Source organism: Mirounga angustirostris, unplaced genomic scaffold (assembly GCF_029215605.1).
Source record: "Mirounga angustirostris isolate CCGP_5_RB_7025 unplaced genomic scaffold, mMirAng1.0.hap1 SCAF_6, whole genome shotgun sequence".
Classification (NCBI taxonomy): Eukaryota; Metazoa; Chordata; class Mammalia; order Carnivora; family Phocidae; genus Mirounga; species Mirounga angustirostris.
Window position 1 is genome coordinate 48,492,070 of NW_026991714.1, and position 18,402 is coordinate 48,510,471.

The window sequence follows — 18,402 nt, forward strand, 5'->3', positions numbered from 1 at the left end:
AGGTTTGACTTGTTCGTTAGTTCATTCATTCATTCATTCATTTTCAACACATTGAGTCCTTCTGGTGTGCTGGGCACTGCGAATATAGTGATGAATAAGGCTCGTCTTTGCTCCCAAGTTGCTTGCACCTCGTGGTGGAGACAGACAAGCAAAAAGGTCCTTTCCCCGGGGGCTTTTACAAAATTCTGATGCAATCCCAGCAAATTCAGATCTTTGGTGTAGGGTGCACTGAGACATCAGTGTATTTGGAAAGCTCCCCAGGGGGTTCTAATGTGCAGCACCAGGGACGAGCCCCGCCTATCACAGGGCAATGCTGTGCTATGATCAAGGGCCCAGACCTGGGAACTCCACCCACGTCCTTACGTCCCACCTCCATCCCTTCCCACTGGGTGGCCCTGGCCAAGTCACTTACCTCTCTGTGACTAGGTTTCCTCATTTGTAAAACAGACATGGTAATGTCTATCCTAGAGAGTTGTTGGAAGGATTCAATGAGCTCCAGGCGCTCCAGGAGTGCTCAGTAAACTCGGGCTTTATTAAGCACTAACAGAAGCCACTGCAGCAAATGGAAGGGGCGCCTGCCCAGGAGGGGGCAGGGGGGGGGGCGTTTGTTGGGCAAAGGGAAAGGGGAGATGAGGGCATGGGAGAGCGAGGGACTGGGGGAGCAGGGCGTGGGGAATGGCCAGTCCTTGCAGGCCAAGAGGGCAGCCTGTGCAAAGGCCCAGAGGCAGAACCGCGTGTGAGTGGAGAGCCCACGGTACGGGGTGGAGTGCGAAAGAAGAGGCTGGGGAGCCTGCCTGTGTTGAGGCTGAAAGCTCTTTGGGGACCAGCGCTGGGGGCGGGGGCGGCCGGGCGGGCAGGCGCTGACGGCCTCTCGCGTCCCAGCCCGGCAGCTGATGAACAGCGGCAAGAACTTCTCAAGGGTGGAGGTGGGGCTGAGCTGGTCCGAGGCCCTGCGGTACTGCCGGCCGCACCACACGCACCTGGCCGATCTGCAGAGCATGAACAGCGTGCGCGGCATGAGCACCCTTTACTTGCTCACCAGCAGCACCCAGGCGTGGATCGGCCTCGTCCTCGACGTGCGCATCCAGGGCCTGAGCTGGCCCAGCGGCTCCACCTTCACGGCCCCGGTGTGGAGCTCGCTGCCCGTCTTCAAGGAGGGGGTCTGTGCCACCCTGTGTTCCATCTCCATTTTCCCCAGCCTGGGGGCCGCCTCGTGCATGGCGCAGAAGCCCTTCATCTGCTACTACGGTGTGTTCCCAGTACCATTCTCCAGAGCAAGTCGGGCGGGGGGGGGGGGTGCGGGGGGAACATTCTCGAGTCTTTTTCATGGGACAACTGACGAGTAGCCTAACCCCCTTTGCTAGAGTCCTCTCTGCAGCCTGAGGGTCTATCTCCTCTCATTCCTGAGATTCCGTCATCAGAGAGACAGGTGTAAATCAGGGTAGAGAGAAAGTAAAATCTGGAATGTTCCACGAGTCTCCTCCTGCCAATTAGGGACTTGGGAGACGAGGAAAACGAAAGGGAGGAAAAAAGGAAAAGACAAGCTGGGGGTCCACTTGCATCTCTGCAGCAGTGAGAGCCGAATTCCGTCTCTTCCTGCTCCTCACCGAGCGCGGGGCTGGCTTTCCGTCCCCTCCCGCGCCCGCGGCGGGGAGCGTGGAGCAGCCACTCTGCTCCTGGGAAGGAGTGAAGGGAGCCACCCTTCAGGCCTCCCCGCAGGAAATCCGGGGTAATCAACGCGCCTCCATCCTGCCCCCTGCTGGCCCCTCTCGGCCCGGCAGCCCCTGCCGCTGACCTTGTTAGGAAGGTGCTCGGATCTCGCAGCCGGGGATGCTTATAGACCTGACGGTACTTTTCTGGTCAAAAGTGCCAGTTTCTGCTTTTCTCTGTCAGCTGAAGCCCAGCCCAGCTCTTCGCCCCGCTAAGCCCTCGAATAGGGGCATGGAGCACCAACCTGATGTGTCCCCAGTTCTCCACCACACTGTGCCTGTCACAGGGCCTTGAAATGTAGCCCACAGGGGCGAGGTGTGACCTTGGGATTCCCAAGCCAGCAGAGAGATGTTCAGGGGTGGTGAATGTGCAGGGGTGGGAGTCCTCTCGAAGAAAGGGCCATGCGTGCAGGCTCTCCCCTCCTCCCTCTGTGTTTTGGGCCCCAGGGAGCCAGGTCCTGACTCCACCCACTTCTCTCCTTCTCCCCAAGCCCGCCGCTGTGGCCTCTGTTGGGGAGGTGGGGGTGGTCTGCTCTGCCCCGACAGTCAGTTCTCAACACAGCGTGAGCTCCAAAAAATGCAAATCAGGTCACTCTGCTTGAACATCTTCAGTAGGTCCCCTTAGCACTTAGAATCACATCCCTTCTGAGGCCAACCAGGCCTGCTTGACATTTCCGGCTTCCTCCTCAGGCCCGGCCCTGGCCTCGCTGGCTGCTTTCTGCCCCTCCCATGCTCGCTGGCCCTTCCCACTCAGGGTCTTGGCCTTGGCTCTGCCCGTGGTATTCCTTCCTACCACTTTGCGAGGCTGGCTGCTTCTCATACTCTCTTCAAGAGCAAGGATCCTGCTTCTCTTATTTCTGCTCTTTTCCCAGGGCCTAGAATAGCGTCTGCCACAAAATAGGGGCACCCTCCCTCTCTCTGTATGTGTTTCTTGAATAAATGTAATAGGAATGGATGAGCCTTGAGCTAGGTGTCCCCTTCCCCAGTCTCAGCTCGGTGGCTCCTGTGCCTGCAGAGGATCCTGGGCAGCCCTCTCCCTCCCCATAACGCGTGGTCTGTTTCTCTTTTACAGACCCTGCTGTGGGTCACCGCATCTTCACGGAGCCTGCTCTCAGTCCGACCACCTTTCCAAAGCCAGGTACACACCGAGCTCTGCCTTCCTTCTGACTCGTCCACCTGGACCTGCCGCGGGGTCACGCCACCTGTGTCCCCTCTGCTTCCCCGCCCCTTGTCTGGCTGAGGGATCCCCTGGCTCTGCTGTCCCTAGGCTGGGCCCCATGGAGAGAATCAATCCAGTGTTACTATTCAGATTATTATTTTTTTAAAGATTTTATTTATTGATTTGAGAGAGAGAGAGAGCGCATGCACGTGCGCATGAGCAGGGGGAGGGAGAGAGAGGGAGAAGCAGACCCCCACTGATTGTGCAGGACTCCATCCCACGACCCTGAGATCATGGATCATGACCTGAGCCGAAGTCAGAGGCTTACCCAACTGAGCCACCCAGGCACACCCCCCCCCCACCTTTTAAAGGTTTTATTTATTTATTTGAGAGAGAGAGAGTATGCAGATTATTTATTATTATTTTATTATTCAGACAAGGAGGTGACTTGCTCAAGGTCTCCAACCGGACAGTGGTATTAATGGCCGAGGCTGCATCCCAACCACCCCACTCAGTGGTTTGGGGGTGGGGGAGAGGGAGCACCTCTTCCCAGCCCAGGCCCATCCAGCGGGTGAGGGGGACTTCCCTTCTGATTATTACTACCCTGAACTTCTTTTTTTTTACTTTCTTCACATCTGGTGTAAAGAATCCATGACAAAGGAAATATAAACTCCTCACTCCATCTGCTTTGTAGAGTTGGTTTTCCGCATGCTCTGGAATGTGGAGTTGTAGAGTGAAGATGGCCCGGCTTCCAAGGCTGAATCTCGTCTTGCCGTTTAATATGGCATGAGTTTGGGCAAGTCATCTCAACCTGAGCCCCCCTTTGCCCACCTGTAAAATGAGGTTCATAACATCGACCTCTCAGGAGTATAGTGAGGATTTAAATGGGTGACAAATGCCACACCATAGCTCGGGGCTGGGCAGCAGTGGTTGCTTAATAGAGGGTAGCTTTAAAAAATCGGTTTAGATAGGGAAAATTAGGGAACCATCAGGCAAATCTTGACGGGCTTAGATGAACAGGCGTGTGTCAGAGAGTTTGGGAAGCCCGATTTGAATCTGAGGATGTGGCTCTCTGTTCTGCAAATAGAGGCATTTCCTTCAGCAGGGCTGCGGAATCCATCCCTCAGGATCCCACAGCACATCCTTTCCCGCCTTCCAGAATCAGATGTGTGGGCTTGTGATGAGACAGGACTGGCAAGGGGCAGGGCAGGTGGGGGCCGTGGGGGGTGGCCCAAGCCAGCCTCGGGTGGAGACGGGGGGTGGGCGGGTAGGGGCTATGAGAGGCTGGCGTCCTGGGCTGTCTGAGCCCCACCAGAAGTCAGGGCCACTGGGGACAGGCCCACTCTGCCTCCTGTCCGGCAGGTCTTCCCTCACCAGGCTCTTCTTTTCTCCTTGGCTCTCCTGATAGGAAGAATATCACATACTTTATTCTGCCTCAGCCTCCTGAGAGCAGCACCAGAGGCTCCTGGAAACCACAAAAGAGGCTGCCTCTAAACTAGGATTATCCTATCTTCCTCATCACGTCCCCACAAAGTTTAACCACCATTTAATTAAGTGCTAATTATTTGCACGCTCTGTGCGAACCCACTTGTTTACAAGGTTCTCATTTAAGTCTTTAAATTTATTCAGGTGATACTGTTCTCCCCCTTGCACAGATGACGAGATGGAGACTTAGACTTCACTTATGAGGCCTTTAGCCACGAGGAGAGCTCTTCACCCCTGCTTTTCCTAAATTTCTTGCTCCCCGCGGCTGCCCTGAGAACTCATCCATTCTCCCAGGCTGGTATTTAGTCCTGTAAAATCAGGGGTTTCATCAAACCTAACACCCAGGGCCCCAGGGGAGGGCCTGGGCCAGACCAGAGAGCTCTGTCCCCGGGGAGCAACGAGGCCTGGGCTGTCAGAGGCCAGGACCTCAGGCCAGGGGTCTCCCTGTTCTTTGCCCACAGCCATGGTTCAGGTGGGCTGACAGACCTTCCTGCAACTTGCGCAGGAGGTGACGTGGCAGGCGGCCCGGAGGTACTGCCACAAGCACCCCACGGACCTGGCCGACCTGCAGCTGGTGACCGACGAGACGGAGGCCTGGGTTGGCCTCTACTTCAATGCGGCCTCCGGGGCCCTGAGCTGGTCAAGCGGCCTGGGCTCCAGCATCCCGCCCTGGCTTCAGGTGCCCGAGTTGGGGACAGGACTGTGCGCGGGGCTCCGCACCTATGCGCGCTTCTCCCCCAGAGTGTATTCGCTGGTCTGCTCTGCCCTGAAACCTTTCATCTGCTTCTCCGGTGCGTGGCAGCCCCCACCCCCCCCGCCGCCCCCGACCCTGGGCTCACCGTGGCTAGGACGGGACGGGACATGGGTTTACTTGGCAGCAGGAGACACTGAGGTTAGACCCAAGGAAGCGCTTCTAGACTCCGAGGGTAACAGGAGCAGGCTTTGCTTTAATTCTGGAGGGAGCTTTCAAGAATGGAATGGACCCTATCGAGTCTCAGGGCATTAGCCAGCAGCAGTGGCTAGTAGGTTGGGGGCGATGCAGAGATGAAAAGCATGCACTTTGGAATCAGAGTCTACCACGTGCTAGAAATAAGGTGCGAGGCATCTCTGAGTTGCTTTTTCCTCTTTTGGAAAATATATTTAACAAAATGGTATTGGCAATGCCCACCTCCAAGGATGGCTTCAGAGCCTGAATGAGAATGTATATAAAGGAGCTAGTAGAGACGTGGGCAGAGTAAGCCCCCAGCACATAGTAGCTCTTGTCACTGCTGCAGCGTAAGTCATGGGAACCAGAGGCCCGCCTGGTTCTTCTGGATCCTGTATATCGTATGTCCTCAGCAACAGGAGGCATCCGGCTTTGCCATTTCTTGCTTGCTTGCTTTCTTCCTCCCTTCCTTCCTTCCTTCCCTTTCTTTTTTTTCCCCTCCCTCCCTCTTTCCTTTCTAGCCTTCCTAATTTTTTGCAATAGCTTTATTGAGATATAGTCCCCATACCTTAAAAATCACCCCTATGAAGTGTCTGACTCAGTGGGTTTTAGTAGTTATAGGGGGTGCAAACATCACTGCTATCTAATTTTAGGACATTTTTATCACCCCAAAAGGAACTCCTTACCCTTGAGTGGTCACTCCCCATTCTCCCCCATCCTCAGCCCTGGCAGCCGCTAATGCACTTCCTGTCTCTGTGAATTTGCCTGTTCTTGGCTGTTTCTATTCGTGTTTTGGATTTGATGAGAACTGTGATCCTTATCTGTAAAGCAGGAAGGATGGTTCCTCCCTTGCAGGGCTCCTGTGAGGATTAAAGACCCCGCAAGCCCCCTCCCGTGATTGGCACACACAGGTGCATGCAAGTGCGGAGGTGGCTGAGATGGGGGCTGCTGAGCGCCCCCCCCAGGTGAGACAGACCTGGGGGCGCTCTGTCCCATGTCAGCCCTGCCCTCACCCCTCTCCCTCCTTCCTTGCAGACCCCACCATTGGGCACCGGGAGTCTGCTGCTCTTCTCCAGCCTTTCACGCTCCCTCCTCAGAAGTGACTGTGGAGCCAACGCTCAGGCCAAGTACATCCCTGTTTTCTGTTCTGTGTGGATGCTTTGGACCTGTTCTTGGCTGGGTCCTGGGGTCCCCAGGGCCTGCACGGTGGAGAGGTCGCCTGCAGGCAGCGGCACAGGGTCGGCCCCATGGGATCCTCCCCGAAGAGGATTTTCCAGCCCACCCCCCAGCCCCCTGCAGGGCCAGCTGGGTTTGGAGAAGGGGGACTCGGTCACCATCAACCTCCTTCCTTGAACTGGGCCACTAATTTGCAGCTCCAGAGCCAGGAGGCTCCAGAGAGGCTGTGTGGCTCCCCACACAGTGATGAGGCCCAGCCTGGGAGACTGAGGGGAAGATGCTGGGTGGTGCTCCCCAGAAGTCATCAGAGGCCTTTGAGGTTTGGCATCTAGAGAGGGAAGCGCAAGAGAGGTGCCTGTTGAATCCCTTGTGATTTTGGGCTCTTCTGGGTGGAGAGAAGATGCGGGATGAGTTGTTGGGACTATGGGGGGACATGTTGGGAATGACAGTGATTGCATTCCTATAGCATTTTTAAATTCCGGAAACATCTTCACAGCTATTACCTCATTTTGCTTCCCAAGAGTTCTGAAGCTAAGTAGGGTAATTGAGGGTAAAACAGTTCTCCTGGCGTCGTTCCAGATCCGTCCATCTGACAAAGGCATTATTGACTTTGCTGAGGACACAGAGAAGTTAGGGGACTTATATTCTGGGGACACAAAGTAAAATCAGGGGCCCCTCTGAAGGAGTCCAAGGCCGCAACAGTTGGTGTTCCGTGAATAGGCACAGGCATGGTGGGGACATAGGAGGGGAGTCCCAGTCCCTGTGATGATCTGGATTTCCTGGAGGAGGTGATTCTGTACCTGTTTAGGACCACGAGGAGCTCACAAAGGGGAGTGGGGGACTGACTGCAGGTGGAGTGGGGTGCTTAATGCTGAGCGGGGACACCCTGGTCCTGCAGGGGAACCCTCTGTGAGCTGCAAAGGAACGTGGCCTCACCCTGAAGGCAACAGCGCCAGGGCTGGGCCAGTGGTCAGATCTGGCTCAGAAACTGGGTGAGATCCTGTCATCTGCTTCCCATCTAAGGTCTCGCGTGGCCCCTGCCTGGCTGACCGGACCCGACCGGGCGGGCAGGGCCAGGCGTGGAAGAACTGGACGGCCGCGGCAGGGCCCGGAAGCCGAGGCCGGCGCCGGCTTCCCCACTCCGCGACGCACCCGGCGGGCCCGGTTGGGGCGCACCGCTCGTCGCGCCTCGGCCGCTGGGCGCCACCCGTCGGCGTCCTCGGCCCGCGGCCCCGGCCTTGGCAGCCTTCGCTCCTGCCGCAGGGACCAGCGCCCGCAGCCCCGCCGAGCTCGGCCCCCGCGCCCCCCGCCCCTGCGGGCCCCGCGGCTCCCCAGCCCTGGGGGGCCACGGCCGCCCCGGGGACTCCTAGCCCCGCGAGGAAGAGCCCCGGCCCCTGCGGGTAACTGTGCTCGCCGCCGAGCCCGCCTGGCCCTCCGGGGACCCTCTCTGTCCTGCAGGCCGGGCCCGCGGGGCCGCTCTGGCCTCCGCTTCGAGCCCTGCCCGGGTCTACGCGTCCCCGGGGGAGGGGGGGCGTCACCCAGGGTGGGGGCGCCTCCCAGCCTCTCCCGGGAGCTCCCCGGGGACCGAAGAGAGCGCCCCGCAGCCTTCGGACGCACGCCGGGGAGACCCCTGGGAGCTGGCCAGGGCCCGACACAGGTGCCCGCCCGCGTCGCTGCGGGTTGGGGACGCCACACCGGCCAGACCCCCAGCGCCTGGCTCCTCCTGGGGGTGACGGAGCCCTGGGCTCCACCCACAGGCTGCAGGCCGGAGGCCGAGGGCGGGGGCTGTGTGCGTTCCAGTCCACTCTCCGGGGGACCGTGTGCCGCCAGTGCCCGTTCGCCCGCTCCTCCTCGCCGGATAATAATTTAGCGTGGGGGGTCTCGGGGAGAAGTCCTCGGTTTTGGCTGTAGGAGGCTGACGGCCAAGGGTTGGAATGCTGACTCTCCCATCTACCCTGTGGCCGTACGCAAGTTTCCTAACTTTTCAGAACTTCGTTTTCCTCATTTTTAAAGCCGAGAAAAATACCAGTGTCATCAAGTGCCTTCCAGTGCCCGGCACGTGGCAGACCCTCAATTATCGGCAGTAACTACCATTCTCATCCCGGTTCACTAATGAAATGTTTACTGACTCATTCCATCTCCTGCCTGTGTCCCTACTCAGTAGACAGGGCTGGCCTCATTCTCGTTTTACTAATTATAAATGATTACGAATGATCAGATTATGAATTATTGAGACTGAGGAGTCTCACAGGGCAGGGGCTGTCTTAGGCCTCTTTGTATCTTTCCCAGGCCTTGAATAGTGATTTACACGTTGGTGGATGATTTCATTCAACAATCACTTCCCGAGGACTGGGTGTGAACAAGGCACTGAACTGTGGGTACCACCATGAGCAGGGCCTGGTTCCTGTTTTTAATAGGGCTTGGTCTAATCAGGGACAATAGTTCGCTAAGGGCTGAGCCAGAGGTGTGACCCGAGGGCCCCTGTTCACTCTGCCTGGGAAGGTGGTGGCCGTCGGACGAAAGCTAATGGAGGATTTCAGGCAGCAAACACTAGCACATTCTTCCTGGCGGCGGGAACAGCATGGGCAAAGGCAAGTAGATGAGACAGCGTGTGGTTTGCGATGACGAGCAGTCTGATGTGGCCAGAGTGGAGGCCACGTATTTGGGAAGGGAGTGGCGGGGGGAGAGGGAAAGAGGGGCAGAGTCTGAAGGACGGGACCCTGCAGTCCACAGAGGTGTCAGAGGCATCGAGCGAGCCAGCAAAAGGCTCAGCGCTGTAGTTCACACCCGGACGAGGTGCGAATCAGGGTCTGAAAGGAAAAAGGCACAGTTCAGCATCATCCGTGGAACACACTCACACCACCACCGAGAGAAAACCACCACCCATGCTTGGAAGAAAATGCTGGAAGGAAATGTGTGAAAACCTTAACAGTGGTTACGTTCAGGTGACGAGACCATGAGTGTTCTCTGGTTCTGTGTTTCTGGATTTTAAGGACAGTGCTTTGGGTGGGGAGAGAGGGGGCCATTTGGAGAGGAGAGGCAGGAAGGGCACGTGGGGGCAAAGGCTGTTGCACCCGCTGGGACGCGGGACTGAGGCCAGGGGTAGGCTGGCAGCGTGAGGAGGGCGGTGAGGGAATTGGTTTTACCTTGTGTACAAGTGACAGTAATTGAAGAAACAGAAATACACATTTTTAAAAAGGCTCAGCTTTGTTCATTGAATCACAGAAATACAAACTAAAAGCAAGATGCATTTTTAAAATAATTTTTTTGAGGAGGGGGAGGGGCAGCGGCAGAGGGAGAGAGAGAGAGAGAGAGAGAGACTCTTAAAGCAGGTTCCACGCCCAGCACAGAGCCCGACCCAGGGCTCCATCTCAAGACTCTGAGATCATGACCTGAGCTGAAATCAAGTCGGGCGCTTACCCGACTGAGCCATGCAGGTGTCCCTTAAAATAATATTTTTACTTACCAGTTTGGCAAAGATTTAAGGGGGTGATAATGCTGGTGCTAATGTGGGGAAATCAGCGATCCCAGACCCTGGACAGGAAAGTAGGGTGCTAGCCTTCCGGCAGCGTGTCAGTTCTGAGATGTGCAAACCCTCCCATACAGACGTCCTATTTTGGGGACTTTATTAAGAAACAATAGGGGCACCTGAGTGGCTCAGTTGTTGAGTGTCTGCCTTTGGCTCAGGTCATGATCCCGGGGTCCTGGGATCGAGCCCCGCATCGGGCTCCCTGCTCGGCAGGAAGCCTGCTTCTCCGTCTCCCACTCCCCCTGCTTGTGTTCCCTCTTTCGCTCTCTCTCTTTCAAATAAATAAAAATCTAAAAAAAAAAAGAAGAAACAATAGTACAAGGTGCGCACATACCTATGCACTCTGCACACGGGGCTGTTTATTGCAGTGTTATTACAGTGAAGAACCGGAGGCAATTGAATGTCCACTGAAAGCAGGTGGGTTAAATTCGGTATGGTACATTCAATGAAATACTGTGCAGCCTTTAAAGAGAAGGTAGATCTTTATGCATTCAAATAAAAAACTCGAGTGTGTGAAGAATATTCTATAACAAACTGTGAACGGTGGTTGTCTCTGGGTCAGGGGAGGGGATACTTTTATTTCAGTAATTTACAATAATATATCACAAAAGCAATATGGTTATTTCCATATTTGGAAGAAAAAAATGACATCTGCAAGGCACTGACAGGACTTCGGTGACTGAACATGAGAGGGAGTAAGGAAGCAGCTGAGGGTACCTGGGGTCTCTGGGACTCAGCAGATGGGCAGCCACACAGGGGAGAGGAGGTTGCTGAGGGGAGGCTGCACTTGGTTTTGGAATATGTTGAGTTTGAAGTGCTACCTCTTATTTTTTTTTTTTTAAAGATTTTATTTATTTGAGAGAGAGAGAGAACGAGCAGGGAGAGGGACAGAGGCAGAGGGAGAAGCAGGCTTCTTGCTGAGCAGGGAGCCCAATGCAGGGCTCTATCCCAGGACCCTGAGATCATGACCTGAGCCAAAGGCAGACGCTTAACTGACTGAGCCACCCAGGTGCCCCGAAGTGCTACCTCTTGATGGAAATGTCGGGGGTCCCTGGCTGCCATAGTGGGGTCTCTGTGAAGCGGGCAGACAACATAAGGGCATTGCGCCCCTGGGGGCAGGGCCTACTGAAAGACAACATTTGCTGCTGGGAAGAATTCTCATACTGTTGCCCAAGCCCCACACATCCTGGTGGCAGGGCCACTGAGAATGGGGTAGGAACTCGAGGGCTGGGTGCGCGAGCCTGTGGGAGTAAGTCAGGGTGTGGCCGGGACTGAGCTTCCCCGACTGGCTGGTTTCTGCAGCAACCAGTGCTGCCCATGCCTGGCTTCTAGCTCAGGGGCTGGCCCCAGGCTCAGACCCCCTTTGCTCCTGACGGACTCCTTCATTTTCCCTCTGGTAGCTGTGGCCACTGAAGGAACTGGCAGCGGGAGGAGAGACACGGCCACGGCCTCTCAGGCCCAGGTCTGAGCGCATCTAAACACCCAGCGTCTAAAGAAACCACCACAGCACCTGCACCAGGTAACTGCCTCTGGTCACCGGGGTCCCACTCTTCCCAGTGGAGCCGTCCAATCTGGACAGCCACTCCTTAGCGCAGGGCACTTGAGACCTTTTTATGACAGATGGCAGGAAGTGTTGGGAAGGGAACGGGAACAGGAACAAGGCCGAGGAGCCTGGAGTTAGCTCCTTGACTACTGCGAAAGCCTGGGGAGCAAACTCCCTCACTTCATTCACCATCTCTTCTTCCTCATCTGCAAAAGAGGGACAGGGACAACTCCCTGGCGCACGCCCCGGCTTATTGCAAGCACCCACTGGGGGAATTACGCGAAGGTACTGTGTATAGAATGCTGTGCAAACAGAAAGCAGTCCCGGCAGGAGGCTGTCTGTCCCTCCTGTGGTGAGAATGGTGGCTCAAGGCCCAAGGCTGAGCTGGTTTATAGGCGCAGAGAACCTACTTAGGGTTTTCTGGGCGTAGAGCTGGCCTTTAAAATGTGGGTCCAGGGAGAGGCGAGTATTTCCAGCGTGGCGTGGAGTATCTACCTAACAGATTTGTTAAAAAGGAGGAAAATACAGGCGAGACAGAAAACATCGGCCTGCGGCCTGCAGCCGGCAGGTGGCCAGGATGTGGGAGGGGAGCCGACCTTACCCCACAGTGGCCTGAGGCTCTTTCCTGTCGGCCACTGGCTGCACCTTCTCCTGCCAGGCAGCTTCTTTCGTCTTCCTTTTTGAAATCTGAAATCACCATGGAGCGTCTGCGGTATCCACCAGGGGCAATCCTGACTGCTAAGAACTTAGTTTCCAAATGGCAATAGGATCATTTTCCCCCGAACCGGATAGCACTTTCTTTTCCAGGGCAGCTCTTTGGAATCCTGAAAGCAGATTTTACCATCCCAGCTCTGATGGACCCAGAAGATATGAAAGACCAATTTTTGAGTGAGGTGAGACTTCAGACCACTTCTGATTTTGATCAGTCAGATGACTTTGACAATGCAAGGCAATACTGTGGGAACCAATATACCTAGAGAAAAAGCTTTGGAAAATTAGCTCATCTGTTCCCATTGCCATCACTCTGGCTCAGGGTGACAGGTTGGTGCATGTGCTGAGACTTTCAGATCTTTTTCTTAGTCTAACATTTTTTTCCTGAGCTTTTTTGTTTTTTTTTTTAAATCAAGATAGCATAGTCAGAAGGACCTGAATTGGGGTCTTGGCTTTCTACTTATTAGTTGTGTGACCTTGGGCAAATAACTTAACCTTTCTGTGTGTCAGTTTCCTCATGAATTAGGGCCAACAAAATCTACCTCATATGGTTGGTATTGATTAAGTGAAATATTCCATATAAAGTGCTTAGTAAATTGGCACATAGTAAGTGCTTGATAAATACAAACATTAACTATTACTATCAATTATTATTGTTTGGGATATACATTTGTTCTAGGCTCCCCCTACCATCCTCTGTTCTTTTAAAGGATTATAAGGTAGGACATTGTGAAGAGGAAGAATTATTCCCAAATATTGCAACAGAAGCCTCAAACCAATTTTTGAATATGGCAAAAGGGCACATTTTTCAGTTATACCAGATAATAACCATAGATGTCAGAGCTAGAGAGTTCCTTAAGGGTCATCTAACCAAATCATAATGTTACAGACAAGAAAACAGATTGGCATTTATCTAGTAGCTGACTGCAATTTATTCACAGGCCAAAGAAATAGCACCCAGGCAACTTGTTCTAAAACCTCACAAACTCAAGTGTCTGGAAAGAACAGTAGTGTGTGACGCATGCATACGTGCACTGGCCTGCCAGGGACTGGGGAGAGGAACTAGAAATTTCTCGGTGCATTTTGCTATTGAAAGAAGAACAGGTGCAAACGATGCAATTCAACATCGGATAATTTTTTTAGTAGAAGTTCAAGTAATAAGACTGCAGTGCTCAGTAGAAGGTTTTCAAAAGTCAAGGACCCTTTTTTGGGGGGTGGGTGGGGGGAACCAAACCAGAAATCATTTTCCTTCTGTTTTAGAGTAAAGCCAAAGTCAAACATCTTTGAATTCCATCTTTGTTAGGATGTATCTATTCCCTGTTAATGGAGAGAAGTTCTACCTCACAGATTTAAAGGATGGAAAAGGTGGGGACAATGTGTGTCTGTCTGGGAAGGTAGAGCATATATATTGGTTTTAGCAGCATTTTAAATTCCAAACAGAAGGCGAGGAAACACCTGGAGCCAACTTACCCCAGTTCCAGGGACAGGGACAGAGCAACATGGTGGCAGACACACACAGTGTTCAGGGCTCACTGTGGACCAGTGGTTGTTAACCCCAACGCAAGTTAGAATTCCCTGGGGAAGCGGAAAAAAGAGCTCAACCCCAATCTATAGAGAGATATAGTTAATTGGTCAGTGGGGTAGCTCAAGAGGCATCCCCCCTCTTTCCTGATTTCAAAGTTCGGTAGTGATTCTGATTAACAGGATTGAGAAGCCCTGAGTAAGTCCTTTGTTTTAGCCCCTTTGTCATCAGACTACCCGCCCCCCCCCCTCCCCGGGCCCGGGGCCCCGGGGCCCCGGGGTGTGTGTGGTGGTGGCCATAGTGTCCTAACCAAATTGATTTATGTACTTTCCCATGAGGGGAGCTGCTAAGGACAGAAGGCAGGCAGCTGGAGGGGGGCTAAGAAAAATAAAGGGCATGGCTGGACATAAAGGGTAGAGGTGGGCAGTTTAGGCCAGGAGGTCACAAGAAAGCAACGGCAGTTTCTCTTTTTGATGTTTCAGATCCAAGAAGTCTTAGAGCTTACATTAGGTCATGAGCAATTCAGATTGAAATGGGTTGACTTCGAAGTAAACAAAAAAGAGCCCACGTCAACTGATCTGGAGTCGCCTTCTCATACAGTTTTCTCCGGATTTTGAGTGAATTTTAGTCTTTTCATTCCTGTAGATTAGACTACACATTTGTTCCAGACTTTTAGAAGTAACTCCAGCTAAATGAAGGGCTAACTGGTAGGATTTCAGACCCGCACCTCACACACAAGAAAATTATGTAAAAGAAAAAAAATGGCCTTCCTGGATTTTATAAGAAATAGGTAAGCAGAAGCAGATGGAAGTATTTGGGGACAGTAACCTGGAGAATGACAAGCAAACAAGAACACAAAACCCCAACAAAGCAACAAAAATCCTGACACAAACCCCATTAATCTACCTAGGGAATTAAGAGAGGACAGTAGTGGGCTGGCTGGGAAGCTAAGTGAGGCATCGCTTCCGAATGACGTGGAGGACACTTTCCTTCCGAGCCACGAGCTATTAAAGAGATTTCAAGTTCTTCCGAATGAGGAGCTCTCTAAGGGCATCATCACAATATAACATATTAATGCGAGCTATTTGTCCTACTACACGTAAATTTTTACTTGTTAATTGGGAAATTCTCTGACACATCGTTCTCAATGTTAAACTATTAACTTCAGAAAAAAAAATATAACCTCAGAAGAATGTTCCTGCATACATTTCCTTTCTGGTTTTTCTCCAAGTGTTCTACTCACCCAGATACATGCTAGAAATAAGGTGGTAAATACGTCAAATACATTAGCAACTTTAGTCTGAAATGTTTAAAGTTAAAGTTTATTTGTATTCTTTGTAGGAATATCAATAAAAGACCTCAAACGTATCTATATCTGTACATGTACAAGAACCATCAAAAATTATTCACAGAACAAAAATAAATCTTCTTTAGAACAAACCCAGGTAATGAAATGCAGCTATGGATCTCACGTATGGAACAATCTAAGTGCTACCAGCACAAAAATATGGCTTTAAAAATAAAATAAAATCTTGGGTTTTGTTTTTCTAAGGTGTACTTCTCTTTCTTGAAATAAAAAATAAATTATTTAGAGCTATCATTGTAAAATAGTCATGTGTATTAACACATTCTTATTAAGGCCCTGGAGATGAAAAACAGAATCAAATTTAGAAGGTAAATTCCTCACAGGTGTGACTCAGGTTAGCATGCTGCTGTCTGCTTGGGTTAATTTTAATGTCACAAGGAAATATCTAAGCACCTTTACTAAAAATTTAACCTTTACTATTTATTTCTACCTTTCTGCAGGATAGTGGTCATTGAGTCAATTAGTATTTTAACCTTTTGGTGAACTGGGAACTGAAATTTCTCCCTTGAGAGTTTAGAAATGACATAAAGACAATATTTATACATGAACATTTGAACCCCTCCCACAGATGACGGAGGCCCCTAAAACACAGCTTCTGTGGACGTCTTTCTCAACAAGAGATAAATCTGGTTTTAGGTCCCAAACGAAAACACTTCCCAGTGGAACATGAGGGCATCTGAATGAAAAGGAAGAGAGGAGTAGGAAATGAAAATGCAGGCTGAGACATGGGCAGAACGACCACTTTGCTTTCCTGGGGTGGCTTGCTGTCACTGCCAGGTCCCGCTGGCTTGGTTTCTCAAACACCTGAGGATTAACTGACCAGGAACCAAAGCTCCTTCTTTCTGGAACCTACTCTCAGATCAGTGATATTCAGCTTTCTTTCTATGACCCTCATGGTATCAGTGACGATATCTAGGATTCTTGAGACAATGTCAGACCAAATCAACTTCAAGTCACTTTAACTTATATATACATATAACACATATGGTACATACATTTTAAAGAGGAACGGACCACAGTCATAACATCTAACAAATGAGAGCACAAAACCTAAAAAGCTCAAGGAAGTCTGGGAATCACTGTTCTGTAAGATGGACCAACATTCAGAAAAAAGAAGCCCTAGGAATTGTGTGTTTTGTGTGGCTGTGCACGTGCTGTCTCCAGAGATGGCCTTTCCACTTATCTGTGCATATTAAGATCAGGCAAAGGATATAAATCCTGTTTCCTCGAACCTTTGGACTACTGAGACGGCTGCTGTCCCCTTTCGGATCATGTATCTTCCTCGCGTTCTTTCTCTCCTCATAAGATATTTATTCTGTCTCATGCAAATTTCATCACTTTTTTCTTTCCTAAACTCAAGAGAATTCATAACTGGGTCATGACAACAAGGGAATGCTTCTAGAACTAATAACCATCACTCGAACATGGAAAGAGATTCTATGTAAAAATTAACACCCCAACATATATCTTGCTTTTAAAAGACTAGTAAAATAGGTTCTTCCAATTGACAGATTGATAAGAACAAAGTATCCCAAATTCTTGGCTCTCAGGTAATGGGTGGGAAGGCGAAGATTTACTGTTGGGGCAAGCAGGCGATTTCACACGTGACTTGAGAAGGGAAAGGGGACTGGAGAGGGCAGGCCCTTTTGGTTTCCACAGTCCGTGCGAGAAGGCGGCCCCCGTGGGTGTAGCTGACAGCACGCTGAGGTGGTGGTATGGCCTCAGGAGCTGCTGGGCCAGGCCCAGGGACCAGTCTAGTCTGGTGTCCAGCCTCGGCTCCCGGTCACACGGGACTTAGGGAATCCCAAAGGGGGTTCCTTCCCCAAGTTCAGCCCCACAACCAGCCTTCTCAGGAACTCCAAACTGGAGCTGACTAGAACTCAATCCAGGTGGAAGGCAAAGCAAATACTAATGCAAACTCACTCGATGGCCACGGTCTTGCCCTGGGACGTCCGGAGAAGAACTGCTCCCTACCTGGGGCACCTCTGAGGGCACAGTGAGAGCCAGGGGCCAAAAGAACCACAGCTCCAAGAACAAAGGCTGAGGTCGACAAAGACCTGGAAAGCTCTACTTTTAAAGTCCAGCAAATTCTCAAGGTCATACAGCAGTTGGAGACAGAAACTCTTGCTCTTTCTTTCACTGTCTAACACCATCACAGGGAAAGGTCTTGGAGCAGACCAGAGAAAGCGACTTGTCACCATCTACAAACTGAGTGAAGACAACAAACAGCGAAGACAGCATGATGAGCTCATTTTACCAGTGTCCTCACGAACGGGCTGCCCTGGACCCCGATGGCACCTCCGTGAGGGTGCCTGGGACACGGTGGGCGCTCAAGTTTCTGTTCTAGTTACCTGGATGCCATCTCCTAGGTCTTGGCTTATGTTGTAGAGACTCGGGGAACGCGAGGACCTGGTGGAAATGTCACTCTTTCTTCTGCTTCGGCCCAGAAAGCCTGTCGCTCCAGTGATATAAAAAGGGAGTACGGAAGCCCTTTCCTAAATTCCTAAATCCCACCCATGTTGTCCTTGTCAATGGCCAAGCCTGGCAGTCAGCTTAGACGAGCGCTTCACAAGCACTTCCCCTGAACCCCAAATGCCAGTGGACCGTGGCCCGGCTGCAGCCCGCAATGTGGCTGATGTGTGGCTGAAGGAGGAGCGCGGCCACGGCGATCTTAACCCACCTGCCTCGCCTTGACCAGGCCCTCCTCCTGCTGAACATCCGGATGGAGTTATCTGGGCTGAAGAAAAGCCGAACTAAGCAATACCTCCATAAAAATTACCAGCGGTTTGCTGCAGTCTTCTATACTTAAAAAATCTTTCAGAGTAAGTTCTACAGATGACAGCTTCTCTAAAGAAATACTCAGAAAAATGTTTGGATAGGAACAGGCTCAAAGGATCATCGAAAATTTCACATCTGGCAACAAATCTGAACTTCTAGCTGACTTCTGATTTTTTTTTTTTTTTTACTCTTTTCTCTTCATTCAAGATAACCTGATAAGAGAGGGCTGCATCATGTTTCCAAACATTTTGGGCATTAAATCTTCTGGAGCAGGCAGCCCTCTAAGGGGCTCCCACAATGCCTCCAAGCTGGAGGCAGCCATCAATAGGTTTTTTTGCATCTCCCCTAAACCCCCAATATAGGTAAGCTGATCGGCCCTCTGTAATCCATAACCAGCACTTCGAGCTTCCAAACCTCAATGCAAGACATCCCCCGAGTTACATACTTAAGGCCACTGAGACTGACTCTTCTTTTACCAGGCTTTCTGCGGCACAATGGA

General features: G+C 51.8%; 1 protein-coding gene across 1 annotated transcript; it reads left to right on the forward strand.

The window, feature by feature from the left end:
- Positions 1 to 629: 629 nt before the first annotated feature.
- CLEC20A (C-type lectin domain containing 20A) lies at positions 630 to 14,922 on the forward strand. Its single transcript, XM_064595526.1, is given in 8 exon segments — positions 630 to 734; positions 828 to 1,248; positions 2,782 to 2,847; positions 4,815 to 5,144; positions 11,384 to 11,469; positions 11,472 to 11,502; positions 12,334 to 12,419; positions 14,242 to 14,922. Coding segments are annotated over 8 exon segments (1,260 nt in total). The 3' UTR covers positions 14,377 to 14,922.
- Positions 14,923 to 18,402: the final 3,480 nt, after the last annotated feature.